At 36.3% G+C, this 21,616-nt stretch overlaps 2 protein-coding genes across 5 annotated transcripts; both read left to right on the top strand.

Moving 5' to 3' along the window:
- The first annotated feature begins 5,867 nt into the window (after positions 1-5,867).
- LOC108980281 (serine carboxypeptidase-like 13) lies at positions 5,868-10,006 on the top strand. The gene is made up of 14 exons (XM_035692293.1): positions 5,868-6,085; positions 6,172-6,317; positions 6,970-7,046; positions 7,159-7,281; positions 7,444-7,546; positions 7,673-7,710; positions 7,864-7,965; positions 8,499-8,585; positions 8,713-8,868; positions 8,961-9,032; positions 9,110-9,228; positions 9,346-9,459; positions 9,542-9,596; positions 9,707-10,006. The coding sequence occupies exons 1-14, from the start codon at positions 5,940-5,942 to the stop codon at positions 9,788-9,790; spliced, it is 1,422 nt and encodes a 473-aa protein (XP_035548186.1). The 5' UTR covers positions 5,868-5,939; the 3' UTR covers positions 9,791-10,006.
- A 3,129-nt stretch (positions 10,007-13,135) lies between these two features.
- Positions 13,136-21,545, top strand: LOC108980290 (protein NLP9). 4 transcript variants are annotated; one of them, XM_018951169.2, is made up of 7 exons: positions 13,136-13,350; positions 13,885-13,991; positions 14,105-15,333; positions 16,301-16,345; positions 16,426-17,205; positions 18,688-18,808; positions 19,591-21,545. In XM_018951169.2, the coding sequence occupies exons 3-7, from the start codon at positions 14,386-14,388 to the stop codon at positions 20,715-20,717; spliced, it is 3,021 nt and encodes a 1,006-aa protein (XP_018806714.2). In that variant the 5' UTR covers positions 13,136-13,350; positions 13,885-13,991; positions 14,105-14,385; the 3' UTR covers positions 20,718-21,545. The 4 variants fall into 4 exon arrangements, with proteins under 4 accessions (XP_018806714.2, XP_018806710.2, XP_018806702.2 ...); XM_018951165.2 differs by having other exon boundaries at positions 13,136-13,732; positions 14,198-15,333; XM_018951157.2 differs by having other exon boundaries at positions 13,136-13,732.
- The last annotated feature ends 71 nt before the right edge of the window (positions 21,546-21,616 follow it).

Genomic DNA, 21,616 nt, shown 5'->3' with positions numbered 1-21,616 from the left:
CCTTCGTGGGTCGAGTTCACAATGTGTTAGACGTTTTAAGGCTTGCTTCGTGCCTAATGTTTAAATAATTTTGATGGCCTGCTGTGTTTTGTGGCGACAGGTTCTGGAGCCTGTGGGCGATGAATATCCAAACCTTCTTGGTTTTAGGCATTTGGATGAGAATCTTTGCAATTTCAAATCTCATCCAGCCTTGGTTGATTTAGAGCCTAAATATTCGCATGTGAATGATTGGACTAACAAATTTTTCCTTGTAACTGGCTCTGGTTGGGATTTTCCCACTGATGAAGCTCTTAATAAGGAATTTTCTATAAGGGCATGCTGGTCCCCTGTCCTTGATGGGGATGACTATGAAGTGATTCTTTCTCCTCGTCAGGAGGCTCGTGTTAGGCTGGTGGAGTCCTAGGCTTAGGCTTATCCCAAATTGTGCCTCTTGGATGTGCTTTTAATCCCCAATAATATTGAAAAGTTCTTCATGTCTTAGGGAGTGAGTTTTTGGGTGCCCCTGCCCGCCAATGGGCAATTTGAGAAAGAAGAAACGTCTTGGCGTAGGCGGGAAAAAGCAAAGAAAGGTAAAAAAATGCTCGTATCTTGCCTTGTTCGGATGAGTCCATTTCATCTAAAAGTGGTTCTTTACTTCCCTCGTCGCTGAGAGGTATAAAATTGGTACCTCCCCTAAATAACGGAGTGGGGGCATCACCTCCGTCGACAATGTTAAATTGAGTTCTTCTCAGGAGTTGCCGAGTAAACCCATCTCTTAGGAAGGTGGAAGCACCATGTTGGCCATTTCTCAGGAGGAACCGAGTGTTGTGGCTACCTCTGTGGATCCACCAACTCTTTCACTGGATGACCTTATGTTTGTGGCTGAGAAAGATCTTGAAGACATAATCGCCGCAAAGGCAACCACCAAAGCTGCTGCTCAGCCCTCGACGACTCTTATTGGTTTGGATAGAACTTGGGTTATATATATATATATATATATATATATAAATAATTTTGATGGCCTGCTGTGTTTTGTGGCGACAGGTTCTGGAGCCTGTGGGCGATGAATATCCAAACCTTCTTGGTTTTAGGCATTTGGATGAGAATCTTTGCAGTTTCAAATCTCATCCAGCCTTGGTTGATTTAGAGCGTAAATATTCGCATGTGAATGATTGGACTAACAAATTTTTCCTTGTAACTGGCTCTGGTTGGGATTTCCCCACTGATGAAGCTCTTAATAAGGAATTTTCTATAAGGGCATGCTGGTCCCCTGTCCTTGATGGGGATGACTATGAAGTGATTATTTCTCCTCGTCAGGAGGCTCGTGTTAGGCTGGTGGAGTCCTAGGCTTAGGCTTATCCCAAATTGTGCCTCTTGGATGTGCTTTTAATCCCCAATAATATTGAAAAGTTCTTGATGGTCCCTAATTGGGCCCATGTCTTAGGGAGTGAGTTTTTGGGTGCCCTCGCCCACCGATGGGCAATTTGAGAAAGAAGAAACGTCTTAGCGTAGGCGGGAAAAAGCAAAGAAAGGTAAAAAATGCTCGTATCTTGCCTTGTTCGGATGAGTCTATTTCATCTAAAAGTGGTTCTTTACTTCCCTCGTCGCTGAGAGGTATAAAATTGGTACCTCCCCTAAACAACGGAGTGGGGGCATCACCTCTGTCGACAATGTTAAATTGAGTTCTTCTCAAGAGTTGCCGAGTAAACCCATCTCTTAGGAAGGTGGAAGCACCATGTTGGCCATTTCTCAGGAGGAACCAAGTGTTGTGGCTACCTCTGTGGATCCACCAACTCTTTAACTAGATGACCTTATGTTTGTGGCTGAGAAAGATCTTGAAGACATAATCGCCGCAAAGGCAACCACCAAAGCTGCTGCTCAGCCCTCGACGACTCTTATTGGTTTGGATAGAACTTGGGTTATATATATATATATATATAAATAATTTTGATGGCCTGCTGTGTTTTGTGGCGACAGGTTCTGGAGCCTGTGGGCGATGAATATCCAAACCTTCTTGGTTTTAGGCATTTGGATGAGAATCTTTGCAGTTTCAAATCTCATCCAGCCTTGGTTGATTTAGAGCGTAAATATTCGCATGTGAATGATTGGACTAACAAATTTTTCCTTGTAACTGGCTCTGGTTGGGATTTCCCCACTGATGAAGCTCTTAATAAGGAATTTTCTATAAGGGCATGCTGGTCCCCTGTCCTTGATGGGGATGACTATGAAGTGATTATTTCTCCTCGTCAGAGGCTCGTGTTAGCTGGTGGAGTCCTAGGCTTAGGCTTATCCCAAATTGTGCCTCTTGGATGTGCTTTTAATCTCCAATAATATTGAAAAGTTCTTGATGGTCCCTAATTGGGCCCATGTCTTAGGGAGTGAGTTTTTGGGTGCCCTCGCCCGCCGATGGGCAATTTGAGAAAGAAGAAACGTCTTGGCGTAGGCGGGAAAAAGCAAAGAAATGTAAAAAATGCTCGTATCTTGCCTTGTTCAGATGAGTCTATTTCATCTAAAAGTGGTTCTTTACTTCCCTCGTCGCTGAGAGGTATAAAATTGGTACCTCCCCTAAACAACGGAGTGGGGGCATCACCTCTGTCGACAATGTTAAATTGAGTTCTTCTCAGGAGTTGCCGAGTAAACCCATCTCTTAGGAAGGTGGAAGCACCATGTTGGCCATTTCTCAGGAGGAACCGAGTGTTGTGGCTACCTCTGTGGATCCACCAACTCTTTAACTGGATGACCTTATGTTTGTGGCTGAGAAAGATCTTGAAGACATAATCGCCGCAAAGGCAACCACCAAAGCTGCTGCTCAGCCCTCGACGATTCTTATTGGTTTGGATAGAACTTGGGTTATATATATATATATATAATGAATGAATTTTCAAAATACTGTTAGTTTGAAAGATCTATTCCTGATCACAAAATAAGTGGAAGGTTACGCATGTAGGACCTGATCTCTACATATTCTCTCTTATCTAAATTATTGTTGACTTTAATTTGTCTTCGATCTCTCTTTTTTAGTTTTTTTTTTTTTTTTTTTGGTGGGTGAGTTAAAAAATGGCTCAATTTAATGAAGGAAAATGATAGGATTACTACTTTCTTATTACTCATTTACTATTCTTTTTTATATTTGATTCTTTTTATAATTTTTTATTTTATTTAATAGTTAAGGAAGTGACAATTAGTAAGTTTAGATGTTTTTTTAATTTTTTTTAATAATTAAGGATGTTAAAAAAATACTTAAAATAAAATAATAAAAAAATAAAAACATTACAAATAGTATATGAGTAGTAGATGGGTAGTAAGTCTATCACTACCATTTAATGAATGCGATGGGTGGTTAATTTGGGCGCTAGGTCACTCCAAGAGGCCCTAAGTTGGGCTGCCATATAGAACAAGAGTGTGGTAGAGCAGCATCCCTTCAACTCAAGGTGGCTAGGTCATGTTCTCTTTCTTTTTAAATTTTTCTCATTTTCACAGCCTCCACATCACATTTGTCCTACAGTAGGGTTGGTAAATACGCACAAGATCCGATATTTGTCTTCCAGCAGGTTTGATAAATAAGTTTCAATCTAATCCAGGTAAAAAGTATTGATAAGTAATAAAACGTATATTAAAATATTTGTAAAATATAAAAAATATAAAATTATGTTTTGGAATCAGTAATTTAAAATTAATCAGCTATGATAATACTGATTTTAAAAGTGACGTAAATAATAAAAAAATATATAAGTGGACATAAATTTTTATTGGTTGCTGGCGCTAAAAGACAAAAACATAAAAAATAAAAATTGATGTCACCTATCAAATAATCAACTAATAGTACCCTTTCCCACAGGTTGCGACTCCTGTTGGAGCATCACTTCTTGACCAACATTTTTTGTTGGTCCGAATAGTTAGCCATCTGTTGGTCCGAATAGTCGGTCTTTGAATTTTATTTTATTTTTGGATAGAAAAATTAATATAAAAAATTAATTAAATTTGAAAAATTAAAATTAATTAATCTTCTTTAACATTTTATATGTAGTTAATAAATATTAAATAATTTTATTATATAAATAGTAAATAGTAATTTTTAGATAAAATTACATAATTAAGTTATATAATTATCATATAAAATAATATTATATATACACGTTCCATCAGTCTTCATCCAGTTCGGTAAAAAAAAAAAGAGCAGTGCTACAGTCATCGAAATTGTGTCCAGAATAGAGTCACCGAATAGTATATTTCAATTTTTTTTTTGTATTATTTTAATCATCATAAACTTTTTTAAAAAAATTCACAACATCATTAAAAAATATTTAAAAAAAAAATTCATTCGAGACATTATTTAGATCCGAATTCGAGACTCAAAACATTTCTTGAAAAAAAAAATAAACATCAACCAATAAATCAATGTGCCCTGTTTATTAGCAAACCTCCAACCAAACGGATTTGGATCTTAGTGACTAATTATTAGCTAGACGTCTGCATGTTTATTAGACGTGTTTTTCTCCATTGATTGTTCTCGAATTCAATGATATTACGTTTATTATATCTTAAAATATTGATGAATCAGATTAATTCCACTTTCCATTGCATTTGAGACCAATTATTAGGTTTAGATGAATTCGCCGGCGGCCGGTACATCTTTCCTTTCAATAAATCTTGAAGATCTTTTACTCATTTTGACTTCTAGGAACAAAAATACAGTTACAACAATTTTTGGGTCAATAAACAGCTTTTTATTTTCTTTCTTAATAAAAATTTATAAAAATAAATTTCCTAATCAAAATTTAACTATTCCACTACTAAGTCAGCTCTTATATTATCATCTCATTCTCGAAGACTTACATTCTCTGCATCATGTTATGATTCCTAACAACCGCTACTCCCCAAAACGATTAGATCATGAATATATATATATATATATATATATATATTTTAAATAGATCATGAATACTTAATTCCTCCAGTATTGTTTGCGGCAATCCTCGAGTATGATCCCTATATTTTCGTGCAGTAGTTCATCAAACCCTGTCAAATCGAGGCAAGTTTCAAGGCAGGTAGTGAAATGTCTCCGAATATATAAGGCGACGTGTCTTTCTATTTGGTCTCATTTTATTTTATTTATTTTTTAAATATTATTTAAATATAAATACTTTTAAATTAATTATTATAATTTTTTAACTAATCAATACAATTTTCTCAATTTTTTAAATAAGAAATAAAAAACAATTTAATTTTTTAAAATTTTAAATAAAAAATTATATTTTAACAATATTTTAATTTTATAATTTTTTTATTCAATTTCTTTTTTCTTCTTTCCTAAAACTCAATTAATATTGAACTCAAATTATCTCACTAATATTCACAAAATTTTCATGTCATTTTATTCTCTAAACATTTCCTAAGCCAACAAATAAAAAAAATAAGAAGAATACAATACAACTGTTTTCGTGAACCAATCAATGACAAATTATATCATTTTATCTAATTTAATCATTATAATTTTTTTAAATTTTTACATAAAATATAATAAATAATTTAATTTTTTTAAATTTTAAAATAAAAATTATATTAAAAATTAAATTTTAATAATATTTTATGTAATTTTTAATTTTTATCCCATCAAATCTAATCTGTATAATGAAAAGCCGCCAGAGATGCTAATTTGAATGACAAGTACTGGAATGCGAACGAATTTAACCCCAGCCGAATTTCAAAGGGAGCTTGAGCCACTTTTCCACTTTAGAGAATGGTCGTAACTCTGGAAAGTGAAATTAGTTTAATAGGAAATACATTCAAATAACGAAGGAGACAGTCTGATTCTACAAGTCCTATTTCCCATGCATTTTTTCATGAACGTTCGGTAGGGCGTGCATATTATAAATATCGACGGAGACTATTTCGTTTTCTGGCAAAGTGAGGGAGAGAAAATAGTCTCATTCTAGTAGGAGTGCTTCCCATTTTTCACGATGTTTAGCTCCAGAGCAGCGTTGTTGTATGGGGCGTGTCTGCACGTTACTTTGCTACTGATTTTCTCAGGCGTTTCTCTCTCACGCACAGTTGTCAAGACCCTACCTGGGTTTGCTGGTGATCTACCATTTACGCTTGAAACTGGGTGAGTTTTTCCTCTCCCCATTCCTTTTAATTTCTTCTCTTTTTCTTTTTTCCCAAGTTTGGGGTGATTGAGTTACTTGATTGCAGATATATTGGCGTAGGTAACACCGAAGATGTGCAGCTGTTTTATTATTTCGTAGAGTCTCAGAGAAGCCCTGCACAGGACCCTGTTGTGCTCTGGCTCACCGGTGGCCCTGGCTGTTCTACTCTCCTCGCATTCTTTTACGAGAGTGGTATTTCTCTCCTCTTGTCCTTCAACTGTACTTCTCCCTTCCTCTTTTTGCCATAACTTGTATTCTTTTAAACAGCCCGTACGTGTTATTCAATTCAAAATTATAGCACGACTTGTGATCTTATGAAAAATGAACCTGAGTTTGGCCCTCGATTTGACAGATCATATATTTTATTTAATAGTTAAAGAAATAACTATTAATAATTTGATTTTTTTTTTTTTTTAAATGTTTAAACATATTTAAAAAATGTTTGAAATAAAAAACTAAAAAAAAAATTGCAGGGCAAATTTGGGTGGCATAGCAACACTACCTGGGAGATTAGTTGGATGACTATGGATTATCTAATCAAATTTTAGTTAACAGATCGAAGAGAGGTAGATATGTGAAGTGGATCTTACAATATTTATAAATGCTCAAACAGTATTAAATGTTCAATAAATAAATATTATGAGATTCATTTTATGTGTCTATCTTTCTCATACTCAAAACCTTACAGTTTGATCAAGAAATATCTATATATTTTCTTAATTAGTTTAATTTTAGAGAGAATAAATATATGGCTTGGGTGGCGTGATATTATTGTATAAGTTCCAAGTACTAACTTACAAGTACCCTAAGTTAAAAGCATGGAGATCTTTCAAATTTGGTACAGGACCTTTGGGTTTCACTTATTCCGAATACAATGGGAGCTTACCGTCACTACATTTGAACCCATACACATGGACCAAGGTATTCAATTAAATGCAGCTAGCAGATCATACTCTATTATGATATTTCTATGTTCACTTGAAATTCTCTGAAAAAAAAACAAATACTCAAAGGGTGGAGACAACTTTTGCAGGGCCTCAACATAATATACGTGGATGCACCCGTCGGCACCGGATTCTCTTACTCCACCACCTCAGAAGGCTACTACAGTAGTGACACAGCAACAGCAGCACTCACCTATGAGTTTCTAAGGAAGGTGCATAAAACCTCTTTATTTATTTATTTATTTTGAATTTTTATGGGCTAACTCTCGAGTGAAAAACAGCACTAAATTTCAATTAATATGTTATACATCCGCACTGTAATTTTTTATTTTTTATTTTTTATCATTTGATTAAAATCTCAAACTGTAATGCAGTGGATAACGGAGCACCCACAATTCAAGTCGAATCAACTTTACATAGGTGGTGATTCGTATTCAGGGATAACTGTGCCGTTGGTCGTTCAAGAAATAATAGGGGGTAAATTACTTGATGAAAACAAAAATAATCAGTATATAAAGCTTTTTTGAGATCAGAGCAATTCCTTTTTAGATTTGGAACATAAACTCATTAAGCTCTGTTTTGGACATTGATTTGGGATCTCAGGCAATCAAATTCAAGAATATCCACGCATGAATCTGAAAGTATGTTACCTAGAACCTTAATTACTTCAGTTAGTTTGAACATGCATGCTTTCCTCTCTGTTAATTGGGATTGCCAACCTATGCAGCAACTATTTTTCAGTTCCTTCAGAACAAAAGTTGTTGTAGGACATGATGTTCTTTTAATTGAATCAGGGTTATGTGCTTGGGAACCCAAAGACGGATACTCAAATTGATGATAATTCAAGATATCTTTATGCTTACCACCTAGCTCTTATTCCAAAGGAACTCTATGAGGTGAGATGATGACCTCTCTCTCTCTCTCTCTCTCTCTCTCTCTATAAGTTTTTATGGGAATCCACCAAACATATCAACATCCGGGTCTCATAGATAGGAGTTTAGCTTTGGCAGATGAAGGAAGTGATATATTATATATTCTGAATCCAAATGAGGATATAGTCTCCACTTGTAAAGTTTTATTTGGATGACTCAAATTGGAACTGCTTTTGCCTCATAAGCTGCATTCAATTGGTAAAAACCAGTGTACTTCCTTCTCAAACCGTTTATAACAAGGAAAGTTCTTAGCTATCAATGGATTATCTCATTTTAAGTGATCATTTCATCAATGGAAAGCTTGTGTTTCCAAAATGTGATGCAAGAAACAGAGTTTGTGAGTAGATTTTAGCATCTGCTTCCGAAAGAAAACCGTGAATTGTAGAATCAGCTTTGTCATTGTTTTATCCAGCTTGTTATGCTTCGTTATTTTATTGCCTTTGAATCATTAATATTTTATTATTGTGTCTTTACTCTCTCTATATATGCCATTCTAGACTGCCTATATAAGCTGCAACGGAGACTTTGTGAATGTGGATTCAAGCAATGCACAATGTGAGTCGGTTCTTCAAACCATTGAAGAGGTTAGCAAACTGCCATAATTGCCTTGAGTTGACTCCCTTCTTCTTCTTATTCTTCTCTCTTTTTGGTACAATTGCATTTATTCTCCTCATCATGATCTTCATTGACCTGTTAGTAATGGCCATGCAGTTGATCCTTGAGATAAATCTTCAACATGTTCTTGAACCTTCTTGCTCCATGACATCCCCAGAACCAAGTTCAGTGAATTCAGATCGGCGATCCCTAAGAGAGCAGTCCCAAGATCTTCTCCTTTCACATCCTAAAGGCACTGCATTTTGGTGCCGGGTAACTCTCTCTCTCTCTCTCTCTCTCTCTCTCTCTATATATATATGTATATTATATATGTGTGAGCAACATTTGGATTACTATTTTCTCAGAATTATCGACACGTGCTGTGTGGCATCTGGGTAAATGATAAGAGCGTCCAAGAAGCTCTTAATATTCGAAAGGTAAGTGAAAATTACGAGTGATACTACCCCTTTTACCCAAAAAATGGACTAAACAATAGCTCTGTAATGCTAATTAGGGAACGAAGGAGTCATGGAAGATGTGCAACAGCAGCTTATCTTACACACAGGAGTTGTCAAGTGTCGTTAGTTATCACAAGAACTTTACTCAAGCTGAACTAAGAGCTCTGATATACAGGTAAAATTTTTCTCCCAATCTTTGGAGCTAGCTAGTAAAGAGAGCTCATGAAACAGAGTCTTTAAAGTTACAAAGTTAATTTTAACACCTCTAATGTCGTTGTTGGATTCCAAACAGTGGTGATCATGACATGTCTATTCCCCACATTGGCACACGACAATGGATAAGATCATTTAACATGACTCTAATGGATGCTTGGCGACCATGGTACCTCGATGCTCAAGTTGCCGGGTAGGTTTCGGATTTTGATTTCCTTTTCAAGCTCTCTCAAACTTTGGAATTTTGTTACTTACACAGTACATGTTTCTCTTAGATACACGGAGGAGTATACAGAAAATGACTTTGTCCTGACATTTGTAACCGTGAAGGCAAGATAACCCCTCAAACTCATGATGAATTCTCTTCAATGATAATGGTTACAAGGTAAAAAAAAAAAAACTAACGATGGTTTCTGTATTTTGATTCACTTTCTGGTCAGGGAGGGGGTCACATTGCTGCAGAGTACAAGCAGAAGGAGTGTGCTGCCATGCTTGACAGATGGTTTGCTTATTACCCCATGTAATTAGTTGTGCCTGAGTAGAATAAAAACATTGTTGGTGCTGCCCAAAACCACATCAAAACCATGATGACCTAATTTTTGGGCTTTGAGCCCAGAGGCAACTGGGCCGAATTTTTTGGTCCATTCCCAAGCAGGGACTTTTTTCTTCTTACAGATAGCATTGTAATTTGGATCAACTATTAAAATAATATTATTATGTTGTCAAGTTTTGTCTTTTTATTTTGATTGCTCATTTATTTAATTTTTTTTATATTTTTTTTAGTAATTATTAATATATTGATATATTTTTTATATTTTTTTAAAAATATTTAAAAATACTAAAACATATAAATAAAAAAAATAAAAAGAAAAATTTTGTCTAAAAGCACTCCCAGCAATCACTGTTGGCCGAAGCTTGTGGGTCCATCCACACACTTCACGAACAGTATAATAATAATAATTTTATTTAAAACTTATCTTTTAAATTAAATTATATTATATAATAACATTGAATAAGAAAGGACAAAAGAATTAAAATAATTGAAAGGTGGAGTTTGAAAATGGATTCCAGGTGGTCTAAAAACTCATCTCCAAGTAAAAAAGGGAACAACTTATTACGGTGACAGCTGTGCGCTTGAGATAGGGTGTAGCTTTATTCTTTTATGAAATTTAGGACGACTTTTTCGTTTTTGGAATCAATACCACTCCACGCTCACGTCAGTTTCCCAAGATTCAGCCGCCGACTTCAAGACCCCCCTACCTTCTGTCCTCTCCTCTTCCTGCCACCTGTCTACTCCCCTCTTCCACCACTGTAGCCTTAGCCTAGTTTTCTTTCCTATTGCCTATCCTCTCACATTTCAACTTTTTTTTTTTATTAAAAAAAAATAATTTACACAATATTTTATATAATTATATTTTAAAAAAATATTTAATTTCCTTAAATTTACTAAAAAAATATTAGCATATGCAAAAGGAAAAAACAAATCATTTTTCACAAATGGTATATGTAAAATGATCCTATTTCGTTTTCATCTAGCAATTACAATAATTCCATATGTAAAATAAAAATAAAAAATAAAATAAAATAAAAATAGATCAGGATCCCCTCTAATCATGGACAATGGGGATGGGGGGAAAGCCTAATCCCCCCAAACTTTGAATGGTAATAATTTTCTGATTTTTCATCCATTTTCCTCCAAATAAAATACCATTGGCCCCAAAATATTAAAGTTGTATTTTTGTGCTACACGAAGAACAAAAAGAAAATTACCCATTATGCAATAATAATAACTCAATTCAAAAGGGAAAAAAATATAATCCAACTCCATTATACCAATCAACCAATTGATTACAAAGACAAATTATATTCTTAAATTGACATGTAGAACACACTTATAAAGTATTTATATGACATGATTTTATTTGAAACATAAATTTTAAAATTTGAATTTGACAAATCAAATATTATTATTTAAGTTATATGAATGGTATAGTTTACACATTGGTTTGAGAATAGAATAACTCGATTATAAAAATTAGTTTTTCTATAGTCATTTCTTTAGTTACCCGAGGTATAATTTTGTTAACCTATTGTTTGTTTATTTTTATTTTGATAACGAAATTGTTGTTGGAATCTTCCGTCTGAACTTACTGTATTTAGGAGATGTTTGGGTATTGAGATGATATTAGAACTCTGTAAATAATAATTAAATAATTTATGAATAGTAGTTAATAGTTTGCGTTAAGATGTTTTTATTGGATTTTGGAAAATAAGAGAGAGAAATGAATAAAAATATTATAAAATTAAAATATTATTTTTAATATTATTTATGTTTTGAAGTTGTATTGATTTTTATGTTTTATTTAAAAGTTTGAAAAAGTTATAATAATTAGATAAAAAAAATTAAAAATTAAATTTTTTTTATATTTGAGCAATATTTGCAAATGAAATTTTAGATTCCGTTTAAATTCAAAGATGATATGAGATGAATTAAAATAATTTATAAATAATAATGAAATGAGTTTCAAACCAAACCGACTAGGGTAAGATATTACCAAACAAGTACTTACTTTTAACGCAAGTTCATTAGGCCTCCCCTTCATTCCTTTCCATCCCTTGTGGAGTGGGCCCGATTGGAGACTAGGACGACCCATTTTTCAGGATTCCTACGAGGCTATATGTTTCTTCATTTGCCTTTGTTTCTTCCTCTATCAACACAAAACATCACAATAATGGACAAAACATGACTTTCGATCCATCCTTTCTCGTCCACTCACGTTATTGATACATTTTCCTTGTTTTGTACAAGGATCAATAATACCACGACTTAAATTTTTTGACCCTGAGTTTCAAATTGGGCTAAAAATATCAGATTATATGCTTTTGTTGGGTCCTTTTAAAAAATCATAATTGCATTTAATCAATCATCAAAGTCGTTGTTATTAGAGTCGTGCTACTCATAAGTCTCATATCTTATACACTCATTTTAAAAATATATCATTTTATATTTTTATTATATTTTATTTACAAATATATCTAGAATCATTTTTATTAGGGCTGTACAAAAAATCGATAAACCGACCTAGACCGACTCAGACCGGCCGCCGGAGCTCGGAACCGGCCGAAACCGGTGAAGAACCGGTCGGCGTGCGGCAGAAAATAATATAAACCGATATCGGCCGGTTCGGCGTCGGTTCGAACCTGGTTCAAACCGCTGAACCGGCCGATTAAAGAAATGTTATTTTTTTTTATATATTCTGTATTCAAAACGACGTCGTTCCACTTAAGTTTAAGTGGAACGGCGTCGTTTTAAGTCTGTAGTTGTGTTTTAATATAACTGAAACGACGCCGTTTGTATTAAACCAAACGGCGTCGTTTTATTCATAACGTATTAAAAAAAAATTAAGTAGAACGACGCCGTTTGGTTTAAACCAAACGGCGTCGTTTTGAAATTAGATCGTCTTCTTCCTCGGGCGTCTTCTTCCCAGTGACACATCGTATTTTTCATCCTCTCTCTCTCTCTCCTCTGCGACACTCTCTCTCTCTCTACTCTCTCAGACGAAACTCGCCGATGAACCGACCGTGAACCGCCAGAGAATTGCCGGTGTCGAGACGGCCGGTGTTTTTCTCCCCATCGATCGGTTTCGGCCGGTTTCCTCCCCCAAAAATAAACTATCTGTCGGCGTCGGTTTTACCCCAAAACCGCGCCGATACAGTCGGTTTTCACTCCTAATTTTTATTATGTAGGTAAAATAATAAAATAACATTTTTGTGAGGCTTACGTCTAGAATTGTTGTTTCTACTATTCCCTAGTCTATTTTTTCACAAAAAACCAAAAGGAAAAAGGAAAGATTGCTCTTCTCCATGTATTTGTTCTCCTTTCCCTCCTCGTTCTTGGACCAGAAGGTATTGGAAAAGGAAGAAACGTAAGAATATAGAAGAGATAGACAATTCCCATCTGTCTTTCCTTATCAAATCTCGGGTTCGGAGGACGATATCGGGAATCACACACAAATTTCGGGTTTTTTTTTTTGGTTTTGGTGAGGGAGAGTCGCTTTACCGGGACAGAAAGGCCAAGCACAGTGTAAGCTTAACATTCAAGACCCCTTTCGTTTTCTATGTCCGAATCTCTGCGCAAAGTTATTGGTACAAACTCCGGATCCCACACAGACGCAGCACTCTTTTAATTTAACAGGTCAAGTCCCCATGGTTATTAGCTCCCAGAAACAGACAGACAGGCGCAAAACATTCCTTTTTTAGTAAGCCGGTTGGTTCTCTGCGACAACCGTATAAAAGCCGTTATCCCCACTCCTTAGGGTTTCCCGTTATAGTAACCCTTACAACTCTCACACACGCACGGATGCAACGCACTCACCCTCTTTCTCTATGGTTCTTGGACTTTTGCTGAAAGCTGAGCGAGCTTTGAAAACTTCAAGACACGAAATCGTCAAGTTTGAGATGCTTAGGTCGGCGCTTTCGTCGGATTTTTTATTTTTGTTTTCTTATCTGGGAAATCTGAATTTGGCCTTGAATTTCATGTTCCATTCATCTCTACCTGAGTTCCAGTCTGATTTTTTACAACTTTTGGTTAATTTTGTCATTTTCTGCTCACCCACAGACGTACATCTATTCACTAAGGGATGAATCTGAATGGGTTTTGTGGATTACTGCTGATTGAGAACTGTGGCCTTTTGCTGCACCAGTTTGTGGCGGTTGGCGGTAGAGGTGAATTCTATCAGAATCTTATTAAGGACAGAGTCAAAGTTTTTTATATAGTATATTTATGTTGCTTTTATTGAAAATTAAATATGCTTAACTTCACTAATTTAATGTTGCAGTAAGATTTGTAGTTACTTGCCGAGAAGGGTGTTTTACATCGTGGGCAGTGCAGATTTTGTATGTTTGAACTGGGAAAAGTTTGTTTTTGACAGGAAAATTGAGCACTTGTTTGGATGGTTTCTAGTGTTTCACCGCGAAAGACAAATGCATGAGGAGCTTTGAGGGTCTTTTGCGTAGCGGCGAGGAAAGATAACGGGGAAATGAAGACTCTTCTAGCCACTGTCAATTTATAGGTCTCTAGGATCCTAACTTCAGTTTCAAATTTCGTTTTGAGCTGAAGATGGATTACCCCCTTTTTTCTAAAGAAAAGGGGACTGGATTTTGGGCATCTTCAAAAGTTCAGATGGAGAATTTGCTTTCATTTGACGGAACAAGGAACCTTAATTCGGAGGAAAACTTCACGGAACTCATGAATTTTGATACATACGCTGGGTGGTGCAACAGCCCTGGTGCAGCCGATCAGATTTTCACCTCTTATGGATTGTCATCGTCTGCGTCAATGCCTCATGGTGCATCGTTGGATGCTTTGAATTTCACAGAACAGAACACCGGTGCATTTCCGGTGAACGAAAGTCATGGAAATTTCAATCCTATGGAGAATTCTTTCAATTCTGGAGATAAAACGATGTTTCAACAGATGGACACCCGGTACGGCTTCTCAATGGATTCCAACGACACAAATGACGTAGCAGCTGCACAAAATACCGGTTCTTTTCAACAAAATAATGCATTGAATATAGAAAATTATATTATTCCTAGGCCATTTAGTTGGTCAGTTGATGAGAAGATGCTCAGGGCGTTGTCTCTGTTCAAAGAGTCATCTGGTGGGGGCATTTTGGCACAAGTTTGGGTTCCCATGAGGCTCGGTGATCATTACGTCTTAAGCACCAGTGAGCAACCCTATTTGCTTGATCAAATGCTTGCAGGGTATCGTGAAGTTTCAAGGTTGTTTACGTTTTCAGCAGAAAGGGGATCTGATTCTTTCCTTGGGCTTCCTGGTCGTGTGTTTATCTCCAAGGTTCCAGAATGGACTTCGAACGTCAGGTACTACAATAAGATTGAGTACCTGAGAGTCGATCATGCAGCTAATCATGAAGTCCGTGGATCTATTGCCTTGCCAGTTTTTGATTCTCATTCGATGTCCTGCTGTGCTGTGTTGGAACTTGTCACTACCAAAGAGAAGCCCAATTTTGACAAAGAGATGGAAATTGTTTGCAATGCGCTCAGGGTTGGCCTCTCTTTTCTATTTGTTGGGATTCCTTTATTTATTTATTTCTAAAAATTTCCCTTTCCAAGTATCCTTGAGTTGAATACATATAAGGGTAAGTGAGCACCTAACCACTTTTAATTTGTGAGAATCAAGATACGCTTGTTCTTAAGTTAAATTCTTTTCTGCTATGATATAAATTAAAACGGCAGCAGAAAGGAAAAACCATATGGTATTTTCTGGATAAATATTAAGTAATCACTGCTTTAGAAAGGGTTTTGATTTATGGCTTTGGAAAATATCCATGAGTTGTACCGGTAGGTGTTGTGTATGGGCAATGGAGTTGACCTCATTGTAACAGTTTTGGTTGTAAGTTGCGTGCTTCCCCATGACATACTTCAGGTCTGCCTTTGGGATTATTCTTTAAGGCCTGAAGTGTTCAGAAGCTCAATATCAAAAAGGTGGAAAAGAGACTTGTAGGGTAGAAGATATATTATTTATCCAAAGGAGGGAAGATTACTCTTATTTTGTGCATGTTATGTAAGTTTATCCCCTATTATTTTTCTTTTCTTAATATGCCTCTGCAAATAGACTAGAAAAGTTAAATAGAGGTCTTCTTGTGGATGGGGATACATCTGAACATTTTTATTTGGGGGACTAAGGGTGATGTGTTCTCAATTGAAGGAGGATTGGGCCTATTCACGGTGATTGTGGATATGTGCTGTAGTTAGAGGTTCAAATAGGATGAGCTGGTGGATCAATGTTTGGAGTGGTTGGGATGATGCAGCTCAATGTTACTTGAGGTTGCAGTTTTTTTGTTTTGCCTGAGTGGATGCAGTTCCAATAATGTACTACAAACTACATGATCTTGTATCTTTTGAATGAATTTTTTCTTCTTTAAGAAGTATCTTTTGTATGAATTTGCATTAAGATTGAAAACGTTAACCAATATTATTATAAGATCTATTCTTACCATGATCCCTTGCAGGCTGTGAATTTATCAACTGCTGCACCTCCTCGACTTCATCCTCAGGTACTGTTAATGACACTGGCCCCCTCCCCCTTTCCCTTGATCAATTCTGCATCCTTATCAAGTTAATATGCTATTTACAGTGTCTGTCGGTGAACCAAAGAGCTGCCTTAGCAGAGATAATTGATGTCTTACGTGCTGTATGTCATGCACATAGATTGCCACTAGCTCAGACATGGATTCCTTGCTGTTACACTGAGAGAGCTGGTAAAGAAATTACAGGAGTGCGGGTAAGAGAGGGTAAAACAAATTCTGATGAGAAATATATACTTTGCATTGAGGAGACAGCTTGCTATGTTAATGATCAAATGATGGAAGGTTTTGTACATGCATGTTTGGAACATCATCTTGATGAAGGGCAAGGTATAGCTGGGAAAGCACTTCAATCCAATCATCCCTTCTTCTTTCCTGATGTGAAGACTTATGACATAAGTGAGTATCCACTTGTCCATCACGCACGCAAGTTTGGGTTGAATGCAGCAGTCTCGATCAGGCTAAGGAGCACCTACACTGGTGATGCTGATTATATACTGGAGTTCTTTCTCCCTGTCAGTATGAAGGGTAGTTTGGAGCAGCAACTCTTGTTAAACAACCTCTCAGGTACTATGCAGAGAATATGTAAGAGTTTGAGGACAGTTTCTGATAGGGAATTAGCTGGCGGAGAAGGCTCTAATGTTGCATTCCAGATGGGAGCAGTCCAGAAGTTTACACCGATGACTATGTCTAAAAGAAACTCTCAAGCAACGTCATCAGATAGTGATGTGAATTCAACCAAGAAATTACCTGAGAAGATACATCAGAAAGTATCTGATGCAAGAAATGATGGAATTGAGGCAGATAGTCCTCATGAACAAGTACTGTTCGTAAGATATCCTTCTTTTTCTTCTTCTTCTCTGTGTTACTCTGAAAAATGGAAGGAGCATGGTTTGGATAATCGATAGTTTAGTGCATAACTTACAAGCATTAATTTGTCTAAGGAAGTATGGTTCCTACATCATTGCAATGATGTTAGATTATATCTTTCTGGTTGAAATTGCCTGGGGAATGTGGTTTCCCCTGGTTTACTTGGTTGATGAATGATAAAAAGTGGAGGGATATTTGTTACGTGCTTGCTGCAGTCATTCTAGATAGTCAATTGAAAGCCAAACATATTCTACACTCACTAGGATCTACCTTATATGTAATATAGCTGTAGCACCGCTGCAATTAGTAGGTTCAGCTTTGTTTTGCAAAACTTTTGAAAAGCCCAGCACTGGATGGTTCTATATTTGTTTGATCCTGGGCTGGATGCTTCAATGATTTAGGTGCTCTCTTCATGTAAAAGGTTGATTTGGAAACCTCAATAGATACTTTAGGGAAAGAAACTTAAAACAGGAGAGAACCAGGTAGGGGATTAAACTGGTGAGTACATGAATGGCTGATTTACTTTGCATTGGGTGTAAATTGTCATGTTATGTGGAATATGATGAAAACAGAAGTATCGTGATTACTCTAGAATGCGGTATGGGATGTAGTAAAACTGGATAATGTATTTTTCATCCTAACTCTAATCAAATTATTCTTAAAGACCACTCATGGCACATAATCTTCCACATTTATATCAGGGACCTGTGAGATAGTAATTAACTGCATTCAACCATGCCACTGAGTTTGTGCATTCAATAATCTGGTCTTATGGGTTTCCTTTGATTCCTGCATCATGTTTTTCCTCCTCTTGACTTGCTTCTGGCATCTGTCGATATGCTAGACATTAAAAAAAAGGGGAACAAAACTCTTTTTTGTTTCATTATAATTAATTTTGCACATAAAATTTTGAAACTGTGCTATAAAGCGGGTTAGGTGTCTGATTTATGTGACCGTTAGAACTGGGGATGAGTTTTTTTTTTGCATACATGAGTAATATATTAGACCTCACATATTTCAGATATAGGTTGAATACCATTAATTATGAGGGTGCTTCAGGGTTTATATATCAAATACACCATCTGTTACTATTGTACAAAAACCTGGCCTGAGCTCAAAGTGTATTTGATGAGGTGCCTCAGCTTTTTTCAAGAGCCTATGCTGGGTAGATATAGTTATTGTTTTTGTTGGTTGTTTTGCCTTTTTCATATACAATGATGCACATCCATCAAGCATTTATTAGTGATAGAAAGAAAAGCAAAATGTAAGAATTGGAGTATAATAGCTATTAATGGCATGTTTGTCGTGGAGAGAATTTGATTCCTACTTCAAAGCGTCTATTCTAATTTCTTACTTCAAGCAAGTATTCTGGGTTTTCTTTGTGCATGATTTTGAAGAGCTTGTGGGATCGGTTTTTTAACTGTTTCTTATACATCTTGCAGGCGAGAAGTGGATCAAGAAGGCAGGAGAAAAAGCGAAATACAGCAGAGAAAAATGTGAGCTTAAATGTTCTTCAGCAATACTTCTCTGGGAGTCTTAAGGATGCCGCAAAAAGCATAGGCGGTGAGATTTGTTATCCATGTGTGTGTCAATTTGTCTGAATGACCTTCATGTCTTGAGACCTTTCATATATATAGAAACTATACAACAAGATATAAAAGCATTTTCCTCTAATTACAACCGTGATTTTCTCTCAATCTCCTAGCTTTACACGCTACCCCTATTTTGGAAAGTCTAATCTGTACAAAGTAAGGAAAGCCAGCTGCGGCAAACCTAACTAATAGGCTGCCGCACATCCTATTTGGACATTTTCTAAAGACTGATCCAGTTATCCTGAGTTATTAAGCTTTAGTAATCATCAAATTAAAGAGAGGATTTAAAATTTCAGAAAGACGGGCAATAAAATAGATATGGTTTTGTTTTTCAAAAAGAAAAAAAAAAAAACTTATTGTCCATGTCTGTATATTTCTTGTATATTATTGAAAATTAGTCGTATAAAGTTGTGACCTTTTAGGCTTTCTCGTATCATTTCCTAACGCCCGGTAACATCTAGTTAGTCCCGGCATTGGAGAAGTTTATTTAGTACTCATTATGTTGTTATAACAATGCTATAACAGTAGTCTCTTTTGTTTAGAATTGAAAAGTTCACATGGACAACTCTTATTAGGATTTGGTTAGTAATGTTAACCCCCAAACAAGAAAAGAAAAAAAGAAAGAAAGAAAGAACATTTGTAGAGGTCCTACTGTTGCCATTTCATGAACAAACATTTTTTTAATGTTAAATATAACTATGTGCACTTCATTTCCGTATGACTTTGATTTACATTGGTTCTTTGTGTGTGTAGTTTGCCCCACTACTCTCAAAAGAATATGCAGACAACATGGAATTTCAAGATGGCCCTCCCGTAAGATAAATAAGGTAAACCGTTCGTTAAGGAAAATACAGACTGTGCTTGATTCTGTTCAGGGGGTGGAGGGAGGATTGAAGTTTGACCCAACCACTGGGGAATTTGTTGCATCAGGCTCCACAACCCAGGAATCTGATTCACAGAAAGGTCTCCTCTTCCAGGACACAGATATGTGTGTAAAAAATGCCATGCCTGCTACCCAAAATGCAGTTTCAGTACCTTCAACACCTGGCGTGAGTTCTCTAATCAAGCCCGAAGTGGATGACTGTTCTATGGGAAACCAAGTAGGGCCTTCAAGTGAGCTCGCTATAAATGCTTGTGAAGGTGAACTTGATAAACCCAGTGTCTCTTGGCTTGATTGTAGTGAAGATTCAAACATAGCTGCAATAGATGCTGTATCATGCCGGCTGGCTAGCCTTGAAACTGCTCCTCCGACTTCTTCAGAAAATGCCACCTTGGGCTCTTATCTTGTGGATAGAGGTGAAAAATGGGGTCTGAAAAGGGGTAGCTTGAAATTAGTAGATTCCGACTCCCACTTTGCGCCTCAAAGCTCCATCTCCTTGGCTGCTGCCAACGAAATGCACACTGGAGTTGGTGGGGATGCTGGGATTGTTGAACATAACCAGCCTACTTCTTCAAGTTTGACAGACTCATCAGACGGTTCTCTTTCAATGATGCATGGTAGTTCATCAAGCTCTCAGAGCTTTGAGGAGCAGAAGCATTCTAAAGTCAAAACAAGTTGTGTTGATGGTGGATCCAAAATTACTGTGAAAGCTACTTATAGAGAAGATACAATCCGGTTCAAGTTTGAGCCTTCAGCTGGGTTTTTCCAACTGTATGAAGAAGTTGCGAAGAGGTTCAAGTTACAAAACGGGATATTCCAGCTAAAGTATTTAGATGATGAAGAGGAATGGGTGATGCTAGAGAGCGATGCAGATCTTCAAGAGTGTCTTGAGATTTTGGATGATATCGGCACACATAATGTGAAGTTCCTAGTTCGCGATGTGCCTTGTACTATAAGCAGCTCTGGCAGTAGCAACTGTTTCTTGAATGGAGGATCATAGTACGAGGATAATAGTCAACTCGGTGAGTGGTATTTGAGTAGTCTGGATTTTGTAGTATCTTGACCAATCTCTCCACGCTCCAACGGGTGGTTCTAGTTCACATGCATGGAGTTCTGAGAAGGTAGGAGGGGTTCTGTAGATATGAGCCCGATGTCTCATAAAGTTAGTGCTTTTTTCCTTGCATCTCTTGCACTGACAAATGTTAATTATGAGATGGGTCATCACTGTGGGTTAAATTTGTTGTCATATTTTAAAGAAGAGAAAAGATACTTACAACTGTGAATTGCGTAACCGTCGCGTAATTATTTTAAAAAAAATGAATAAAACATGGGACCTATATGAAAAAAGTTAATTTTTTAATAGTGGATCTCACTCTTTTTCAAAGCGATTATGCGGCGGTTACGCACTTCACGGTTGTATGTAGAATTACTTAAGAAGAAACTCCTATTCTGAAATGTACCGATAGAGCTCTTGCATGTTAGGGGTTGCCCATGTATCTTCTTATATATAGGTCTGTATATGGTAGAATTTGCAATAAAGGCTGTAGCTTTAGAAGTGTCCAGGTATACTACTGCTCTGCAGAGATCTAATCCCAGTCTGTATATGTTTTACATGAGAATTAGATGGCTTGGAGCTGTTGATTTTGTGTTTTAGGACATGAGGAAGAAAAAACATTTGACTTGTTAGCAGTTCAGCAGGTATTTTGATCTCATATGAATGAAATTATGTTGTGAGTGGATGTAGTCTTTAGATGTGTGAGAGGACATGACCATTAGTACGAGATTATGTTAACACAATGACAAGGGATTTTATCTCTTTTTTTGGTGATTTTTCTTTTGATGTTCTGAAGATATGATTGCTCCAGTGAAACGAATGTGTAGCACTGTAGGTCAATTAAT

The sequence above is a fragment of the Juglans regia genome, chromosome 7 (assembly GCF_001411555.2).
Source record: "Juglans regia cultivar Chandler chromosome 7, Walnut 2.0, whole genome shotgun sequence".
NCBI classification, from domain to species: Eukaryota; Viridiplantae; Streptophyta; class Magnoliopsida; order Fagales; family Juglandaceae; genus Juglans; species Juglans regia.
The sequence above is the reverse complement of the archived record's forward strand: the minus strand, read 5'-3'. Positions and strand labels throughout refer to the sequence as shown.

Coding starts and splice junctions, on each gene's coding strand:
- LOC108980281 (XM_035692293.1), top strand. CDS start 5,940: ATGTTTAGCTCCAGAGCAGCGTTGTTGTATGGGGCGTGTCTGCACGTT. Junction 6,318..6,969: donor CGCATTCTTTTACGAGAGTG/GTATTTCTCTCC, acceptor AATTTGGTACAG/GACCTTTGGGTTTCACTTAT. Junction 7,282..7,443: donor CCTATGAGTTTCTAAGGAAG/GTGCATAAAACC, acceptor ACTGTAATGCAG/TGGATAACGGAGCACCCACA.
- LOC108980290 (XM_018951169.2), top strand. CDS start 14,386: ATGGATTACCCCCTTTTTTCTAAAGAAAAGGGGACTGGATTTTGGGCA. Junction 16,346..16,425: donor CTCCTCGACTTCATCCTCAG/GTACTGTTAATG, acceptor TGCTATTTACAG/TGTCTGTCGGTGAACCAAAG. Junction 18,809..19,590: donor TGCCGCAAAAAGCATAGGCG/GTGAGATTTGTT, acceptor TTGTGTGTGTAG/TTTGCCCCACTACTCTCAAA.